Consider the following 9096-nt stretch of genomic DNA (forward strand, 5'->3'; position numbering starts at 1 on the left):
GGAGGGGGGGGTGAACATGTGTACACGTATGTAGGTCCGAGTTTTATATGCCGCACCTGTAGTGTCTCTCTTCCTCCGTTACTTGTATCTTGAGAGACAAGACACCGGTCGCACCCCTTGTACCTATATACTACCTCCTTTCCGATTTATAGGACTCAATTCAAGAATCTCACCAACCAAGGTAGACGGTGAGTGGTGAAACAATTTTTGTAGTTTGCAAAATCACTCAATTAATGCGCTTGTTTTCTTCAAAAAATTGTGTTTACCAATGCATTAATTGCAATGCATGCATGCATAAAGTACATGCATTGGTCAATTTTCTCTTAATACTTGCATGTAATGATTCATTGCACCTTGAAATCTGAACATGTGATGGAGAACAACCAAATTGAGACTTATAAAATGGGAAAACTAAAATTTAAGATAAGCCCTATAAACCGGAAAGGAGTATATATACCTAGTGCATGATCAATGAGATATCGATGCACACAATCATTCTCTACACCTTCGTTGAAGTCTTAGCATGCAACAGCCGCAAGGCTACTTCCACGTACTTAGAAAACCGGGACAAAAGCTTGACGAGCAAGGCCGACTGGAATCAACAACGGCGGATGGCCGCCGCCAGGGAGAGGGAGGTGGCCGGCGGCAGCCCAGCAAAACCCTTAATTCCCGCCAATAGCACCTGGCTTTGCATGCAACTCGGCTAACAGCAAAACGACGCTTGTAGATGCATTTTGAGTGGTACTGGACAAGCTCTAGGAAGGGGCAAATCAAAGAACTTCACTTCAAATTCCATACCTCAAGATCCTGCTGCTCATGGTGTTTCATGAAGATCGCCTTGTTTCCATGACAGCCCAGCTTCAAAACTTCACAGTATTTTTTTTCTCCGCATGACTAAGTGGGCACGTTTGCATCGACCAATGTGACTGCTGCTGTTAGCTGATATTACAGTATCTGACATACCGCCAAAGTGGAAGCATGTAAATTCGGATCATCCAAACACATAAATCAAGAAAAATTACATCCGATCATACCACACATGTATTTACAATCATCACACGGACAAATTTTTGGGGGAGGGACAGAACCGAGGGCATTTTCCATATAGAAGGTTTATTTCTGATGGCATGTTGGAAAATGTTCCCCGGCAGATGTATTCTTGCTTGGTCTCACAGATGCTGTCAAATTAGTCGGCTCTACAACATGACTCCCTTTCTATCTAAGGTATAATCCTGGTTTGACAGCAAGATTTAAGCTACACAAACTAGCACATTAAACAAACAAACATCTGATGTTGATAGGGGTGCTAACATTTACATAAGCGAGCCCCCACCAAAGGCATTGCCAAATCTCCATCTATACTCTTTGCATGTTTATCAAGATCACACTTCACCATATATACCACTTCACTCATTTTTCGCTTGTTCAGCTTTCTCATTGTTAGTTGCCAACGCTGTTGCCCCTTGCTGCACCATTTGCAATTGGATTTGCAACATCTGGAAACAAGCGACTAATGAATTATGTTGGCCAGACAGAGCAATAATGAAAGGATAGTCACATCAAGTTATCATATTCCCAGCAAGCTTGTCATGTGATTTAGTTACTTCTTGGCATTGACCAGGGATCATTTGTCATCACTAGACATTTAGGCAACCATTTATGTCTTGAAGAAAGTTGCAGATTACAATCCAGCAACGATGACAAAGAAAAAACCGTTTGAAGCTGATGAACAACGTTTACTGTCTACAGGTACTTATGATCATAACAAATATATTAGAATACTGGATTGATCGTTAAGAATCAAGGGTATTTGAAGATAGCAACGGAACTGAATAACGTGATACAAAAGAAATGAATTTTTGCATGCCGATAGATTTCGACCATGGCATGTAAAAAATTACAACTACTAGTCACCAACATAACAACAGGCGATTGTGCATCAATAGACATTGGATATATCAGCGCAGATCAAATATTAGGTGTCATGCAGATTACTTTATTTTTAATATCAGAAGATCATGATTTTTTATTTCAAAACCAGTGTGAAGATAATGCTTAACCAATAAATATACTACCATGTAAAATTAAAAATAATAATTCAGCTTGTATTTAGTTCCCGAGAAAATGGAGAAAATTACAATAGCATCAACACTTTCTCCTTTGCAACATTCCCAACCCCTGTGGAGTTTCAGCTGGACATTTTGAAGGTTAATGACCTAATATAGTACTCTATATAAGGTCTTCTCAGAAAGTTTTGGAAATTTTCACATTGGTTTGCACTAGATATATTTGCCACAAATATTGCCAGGAACATATCCAGTGCAACGAACTAATCTATCTGGTGAATCGTGCAAACTAATGTAGGCAATTGGCTGCTGACTGAATGGTTCAAATTCATTAGGTTATCATTGGTGACAGCCCTCATTGAACATTTCCGAACATGTGTGTGTTATTCAGAAATACGTCTATCTGGTTATTCAGAACATTACACAATTGCTAGGCCCATCACAAATACCATAGTAAGATTAAAGCAGGCCAACTTAGGGAAAAGATGATTATTACCTCTATCTGGCTCCTTATAGCGTTTTCGTAAGTCTTTTGTAGTGAATTTTCAAGGTCCCTGTTGATTGTTGCTGAGCTGGCAGGACCATGTGAAATAAAAGGCTGAGGTGCCGAGAGATCCTGATTGTTCGGCCATTGCAATGATTGGTTGTTCTGCGATTGATTGGAAGTACTTGCTTCTCCTGATTGTGAAGTACCTGATGTAGCACGCAGAGGTCCTGAATACCTGATGATTGAATAAAAGGTACTTGGTTATCAGTATTAGAATGTACAGCGCATGACACACTTGCTTCATAGTATATTAGTGGAATAATGAAAATGGTCAAACACAGGGGCTAACCCGATGTCAGTACCTAAGATCGAAGAAAAGTGGCTAACCACCAAGTCCCAGCAGAGCTACTGAGGCCAAATAATAACCTGCTTCAAGAAAACACACCCCAGCTTGGAAAAAGGCATATTCTCTTAGGCTCGGTTTGCTTTTGCTGAACTATGCTGCACTGTGCTTACATTACAATTTGCTGTAGAAAATTAGGCACGGAAATAGGCAAAATCAGGTTGGGCAAACAGGATTATGATAAACCACCGCAATGCCAAACGCAGCCTGCTAACGAGATGGACCAATGCTATGCAAGCACAACAACAACAACATAGCCTTTAGCCCCAAACAAGTTGGGGTAGGCTAGAGGTGAAACCCATAAGATCTCGCAACCAACTCATGGTTCTGGCACATGGATAGCAAGCTTCCACGCACCCCTGTCCATGGCTAGTTCTCTGGTGAAATGCTATGCAAGCACCCAATGAATAATCAATCAGCAGCCAGCGGGAATAGAGCAGTGAAGCAGCCGACCAGAGCAGCGCTGAGGAGCGGACACAGCCAAGGTGTGTTACGCGGAAGAGGCAACGATCAGGCAGAAGTGGCGGAGACACAGGCGCAGCCTTCAACTGGAGTCCTAGTGGCGGGACAGCAGGCAAGAGAGGCGCGCGGCAGCAGGGGCGTCAGTGGCGATCTGGGAGAAGTGAGCCAGCGGGGGACTGATCCAGCCAGGTAGCAGCCCAGCAGCGGCCAATCTTGCAAAACCAGGGAGCCCGGACTCTGGCAGGGATAGAGCAGGCAGGTGACAGACCAGATGGGAAAGACAGCAGAAGACGAGATCGATAAGGATCGAGACCGGAAAAAAAATTCAATCTGTGTGTGGGGAGATCAGATCGATTGGGAATCAGATCAGTCGCCTGGAAAAGCGATCCAAAAGAGCACGAGTTGCGCATGAGATAAAGAAGCCTAGGGCTCTAATAGGGATCTCATACCATGTTAGAGAAGCAACTTATCTGTATTGCATAACCCACTGGGGGAATATATATTTCAAGAGACTTGGGAGTACTGGTTAATCTATACTAATACAAATACGTAAGGAAACCAGACCAATGCTAATACTCCAAAACGGAATACAATAACCACAGCTCGACAAGTCATAATGTTCCAAGGCCAAAAGGAACATCAGCTGCAGTTTAGGATTCTTCCTAATGTTTCATTCGTCCTGTTTGTTTTATTTTTTTTCACTGTTTGGACCTGCACACAACTGAGACGACCAGGTGCAAAATAGAAAAGACAAAACCAGATGAATGCAAGGCTTAGTGGCAAAAAACAAACTATCCTGCATGGTTTACCATTTTTATCCAGCCACCATCAACATAAGGCAGGTAAAGGTATACCAAGCTGGCAAAGTTCAAATATATTCCAAGTTGAACAATGTGGCAGCTTGCAAATGAGATGCATATATAAATTTTAAGTTGCAAAATGATGATCCGCGATAAAATACCAGAATCAGCATTGCTGATCATATTAAAGTATCCCAAGAGGAATCACCAAAAGCTTGACATTTCGCACTATTACAGAGAAGTAACAACGATGATGAAAAAAATATACCTATTCAAGGTGTTTGTTGGAGGATAAGCAAAAGATCTCCCATATATGGAAGCAGCTGAAGCAGCAGCCTCAAGTTTTGCTTGACGCCTGTTCATGTTCTCACTTGTTGCTCCTTCTGAACCTGGAGCGCCGATGCCTGCAGCTGTTTTTCCTCACACTGAATTAGGAATCAGATACAAAACTATTTGCCAAATGTAGCACTGACTGATAAAAATTGTTAACTAGAAAAATGCAAACAATAAACAGAACAACAAAAGGAAGCTCACCAAGCTGAACACCCGGTTGAGCTCCATGCTGTTGCGCTGATGCAGTACGTCCATTGTCCGGGGGGACAATGGGAGCTCTACATGTGGGGCAAGTATGTTGGCGCTCTAGCCATGACCTCAAACAATGCACATGGAACAAGTGCCCACAAAGCAGCTTCTTTGCTGTTGTCATCTCTTCACGACAGATAATACATGTAGCATCACTCCTGAATTCATAAAAATATCTAAATCATAAACAAGAGCCATAGTTGAATAAACTGAAACAGTGCCAGCAAAATTAAATAACTCACGCATTAAGCTCATCAGCTGTAGCATCTGGAAAGCGTTCATTCATGTTGGAAGTTATCTTTCTGTAGCGCACATAATCTGAAACACGAATTCTGAAGCTGCGGAAGGTCTCGTACAGCTCACGGATCAAGTGCAATGGGACACCATAGTTCCTGGTATTGGTATAACAGATCAGGCACTGAAGTTCAAACTATAGTACTCTTAAGGGGAAAGATCATAAGAGAGCTCACAGGAAGATAGCTACGAAGAAGAGCATATACAAAAACAAGTGCACAAGGTCACTGATGAGCTCCAAATAAAATGTATACACTGCCTTTTTCTCCCATTGACCTTCCATTAGCATGTCGCTGACATAGAATACATACTTCACGAATATCGATACCGTTGATGTTGCTAGTATCATATACCTGAAAACATGATTTGCACATATCTGAGCTACTTGGGTTTCAAGATCTTGAAATTACATCAAGAATTATCTGCAGATGTAAAAGTAAAATTTTAGTAAATAAATATAAGATTAGTCCATTTGGTTGTTACCATGCCTGAAGTGGCATGTCCCATGCTTTAAAAGCAATAACATATACTAGCCTTACTGTAATTTAAAATATTCAGACCTAATGTTTTGCACCACTTTCACTTAAATATTGCTTAGAGTTAAGCAGACACTCTCTCCGACTCAAATAAGAAGGCATATAATTTTTGTCTGAAGTCAAACAGTACATAGTTTGACCAAGTTTGTAGGAAAAACTATCAACACTACATTGCTAAATAAACATAATATGAAAATATATTTCAGTGTCTATATGTAATGATACTAATTTTGTATTGTTGTTGATAGTTTTCCCTACAAACTTGGCGAAACTTTGCACCACTTGACTTAACACTAAATTTATACGCCATCTTTTCAAGCACGGATGGAGTAGCTAACAAGTTCCTGGACTTGGCTCCGGAAATGTAACAACCATAACATAAAAATGAATCAGATATTAATATTGAGGTGGTAAACATACTAGACAAATCTACACGTGGCTTAGTGGAGGCATCAAGTGAAATGATTAACTGGTGACTCGGATACCGCAGTGTCAGGCCAAGTATAAGTTATGAATGACCAAGAAGTTTGAAACATACATTGGTGCGTCCACACGACCACACAAAAGACATAAACATCCAGCGCTTAAACTGGTATGTCTAAACTATTCTTCCAGGATTCTATAATGGACTTGCAAAGGGAGCAGGAACACCACCACCTCTAGAGGAGGAGGATCTCGTGATCGTGAAGATATGATGGTCATGGATAGACTTGAATATCTAGTACTCCCTCTGTAAAGAAATATAAGAGCGTTTAGATAGTGATCTAAACGCTCTTATATTTCTTTACAGAGGGAGTATGTAACATTCTACAAATGCATCTTTATGCTCATAGAACTAGAAATGCTAGTACAACTTCCGTACTTTGTTGTCGGTTTGTTAAATAATGTTTAATACCGTTCAAAAAATGTTGCATAGATGTCCCTTTCCATGAAACATGGCGTTTCCATTTCATGGAACAATGCACGATTATTCAACTTATAGGTGTCAAACCAAAGCGCATTGATACTTATAAGATCCAATGGTTGCTGTTTTAATTGAATCTGACCTCATGGGTATTGGATACCTTGAAAGGTGAAGTGGGGCAATAAAAGATGCTGCACTGCAAGCCAATCTTGGAATAAAGAAGGATTTGAGATAGCTTACTCAAAGGAAAAGAAGATTGCAACAGACGCCTCCCGGTTCTTTATCAGTGGCATCAAGGATCTCGACAGGAAGATACAGTCGACGGCAAGCAGGAACACCATGAAGGACACAATCCTTATGTGCGACAGCATCGGCACAGAGGGCGTGGTCTCAATGTAGTCGACCCTCTTCTGTGCGAGCCAATGCAGCGCCTTGACGAGTAGCAGTGCGGCGACCATGGCGAGGAAGGCGACGGAGAAGTCCTGGCGGAAGATGGTGACCGCAAAGAGGATCTCCACGACCTCCCTCCAGGACTGCTCGTTGAGCTGCTCAACCTCGGCCTCACGGAGCGTGCCCAGGAAGATGCGCTTGACGAGCTGCCAGGTGGTGCACATGGCGACGAGGCCCGTGTTGAGGAGCAGCACAAAGCAGATCTTGGACGAGGAGAGGTAGACCATCGCAGGGTAGAACTGCTCCCTGCTGCTGAACGCGTAGTACACCGCTGACGTCGTCGCCAGCAGGCTGAACGCCGCGTACGTCTGCAGACGGATCATCTCCGCCGCCCGCCCGCGGCGAATCACCCCCACCAACAGGGGCGGATCTAGTGGCACGCCCAAAATTTGTGGAGTTTTGTTCAGGTTTAAGCAATCATGATCACTGAATGACTCAGGGAGCTCATACCTCAAAAACCTATGTCCGAGATTGCGGACGGGGCGGAGACAGCAGTGAGCAGGGACGCGGTGCAGTAGAACGGAGACGGCGATGGCGGCGACGCGCGTGAGAGGCGGGGGAGTCGGCGGCGGCCCTACAGCTGGACTGGGTCGGATTGGCCACAACTCCATCGCGCCGACCCAAACGCACGGGCATTTGTCAGCTTTTCGTTTCTTTGGATCCGTTGTCCGCTCGTCCGTCCGTGTCGAATCGATGCACCCAACCGACCGATCCAAATCTTGACCGCGTAAAAAATAATTAAAACTTGAAAAATGCCCATGGTCAGAGATCATGCCAATAGCCATGACATCGCCCATAGTTCAGACAATGCCAGTCTCCGAAAAACACCACATAGTTTATGTTGACGCACTTGACAGCGACCGACACACATGCCAGGAAACAAAAAAAAAAGTGGGAGTTTAACCAAGCTATCTCGACTGTGGTCATGCTAGCACACTTGCTGGCATAAAAAAAGAAGGTGCTCTCCGTCATAGATCAATCATTAAGCCTGAGCATGTCGGCCTGCATCTTCTCGAACCAAGTTCACTTCCTTGGGGACACCGTGATCAAGTCCACCTTCATGATCTCCACCCCCTTCGACATGCAAGAGAGCGCCACTTCTTTTGCTTCGGTCTTGGCTTTGGTAACTTCGATCTTGAGCATCTTCCTTTGCATTTCCGCCTCCATCTCGAGCTTCTTCGCTTACATCTCCGCCTCCATCTCAAACTTCTTCCTTTGTATCTCCATGTAGGCCTTCATTTTCTCTTATTTGTCTTGCCGACGCTTCACCTCCCTTGTATTATTTTGTGTCATCATGCCTTGCAAAGTTGCTTGCAAGGCAATCGACGTCGCATCACGCTTGTCCTTTTTCTTGGAGTTGGTCTTTCCCCGCGGCTGCGACTTCTCTCCCTCACCACGCTCCTCAACGGCTTTTGGTCCTCCATTCTTTCATAGGGCCGCATATTGCTCCTTGAATTTCTCGTCGCCTTTTATGACCATCCAACAATGGGTGAGGGTGAACGGCTTATTCCCATGTTGGGCCTTGAATGCTTCCAAAGCTTGAAATGCCTACAAATGAAGACACAAATGCATATTCATATGGGCAATGGACATGCAAGCATGAAACAACGAAAACGAAGATGGAGGAGTGTATACCGTGTCTTCGATGCCGAGGCCACTCACGGGACATCCCTCGATGCTCTCAAGGGTGGCACAAAACTTGCTGCATTCTTATTGTATGACCCTGCAACGCTTTTAGAGGGACACCCACCTACATTGGCTCTTCATCTAGTACGGTGCGAACTTCTTGCGTTCATGAAATTGGCGATGAACTCTTAGCCAAAAGGTTGACGCCTTTTGCCTGGCGCTGATTTTGGGGTCTTGTCCATTGTCCCTTCAATATTCACAAAGGAGTTTATCTTCATCCTTTGTGTATGCCTTCGTCTGAATGCTTTGGCAGTTCTTGTTTGCATTGGCTTGGGTGGTGAGCTCGTCGACAAAAAACAAAGCCCCCCTCAATGTCCACTTCATCTTCTTCTTCTAGGTCATAGTCTTCGGGGAACTCGTGGCCTTGCGGGAAAGTGTTGCCCATGCCATCTTGGCCTTGCGTGAAGGGGTCGGTGTCGGATCTGG

The 9096-nt window shown here is 43.7% G+C and overlaps 1 protein-coding gene across 3 annotated transcripts; it reads right to left on the reverse strand.

Moving 5' to 3' along the window:
- Positions 1 to 1096: 1096 nt before the first annotated feature.
- Positions 1097 to 7682, reverse strand: LOC109757290 (ERAD-associated E3 ubiquitin-protein ligase HRD1). Of its 3 annotated transcripts, none has more exons than XR_002231480.4 (9): positions 7435 to 7682; positions 6775 to 7354; positions 5271 to 5447; positions 5043 to 5192; positions 4753 to 4958; positions 4487 to 4628; positions 2916 to 2979; positions 2563 to 2788; positions 1097 to 1496 (listed from the first exon to the last, which is right to left on the reverse strand). XR_002231480.4 is itself a non-coding variant. In XM_020316114.3 (8 exons), the coding sequence occupies exons 2-8, from the start codon at positions 7305 to 7307 to the stop codon at positions 1407 to 1409; spliced, it is 1524 nt and encodes a 507-aa protein (XP_020171703.1). In that variant the 5' UTR covers positions 7308 to 7354; positions 7435 to 7682; the 3' UTR covers positions 1097 to 1406. The 3 variants fall into 3 exon arrangements, 1 of the variants encoding a protein (XP_020171703.1); XR_012204633.1 differs by having other exon boundaries at positions 2916 to 3080; XM_020316114.3 differs by lacking the exon at positions 2916 to 2979.
- Between the last annotated feature and the right edge of the window lie 1414 nt (positions 7683 to 9096).

This window comes from Aegilops tauschii, chromosome 3 (genome assembly GCF_002575655.3).
Source record: "Aegilops tauschii subsp. strangulata cultivar AL8/78 chromosome 3, Aet v6.0, whole genome shotgun sequence".
Classification (NCBI taxonomy): Eukaryota; Viridiplantae; Streptophyta; class Magnoliopsida; order Poales; family Poaceae; genus Aegilops; species Aegilops tauschii.

What these genes read in the sequence shown, in the direction of transcription:
- LOC109757290 (XM_020316114.3), bottom strand. Translation starts at nt 7,307, where the DNA reads ATGATCCGTCTGCAGACGTACGCGGCGTTCAGCCTGCTGGCGACGACG. An exon ending in ACAGCTGATGAGCTTAATGC is followed by an intron (nt 4,959 to 5,042) that starts GTGAGTTATTTA and finishes TTATGAATTCAG; the next exon opens with GAGTGATGCTACATGTATTA. An exon ending in CTATAAGGAGCCAGATAGAG is followed by an intron (nt 1,497 to 2,562) that starts GTAATAATCATC and finishes GCTTGTTTCCAG; the next exon opens with ATGTTGCAAATCCAATTGCA.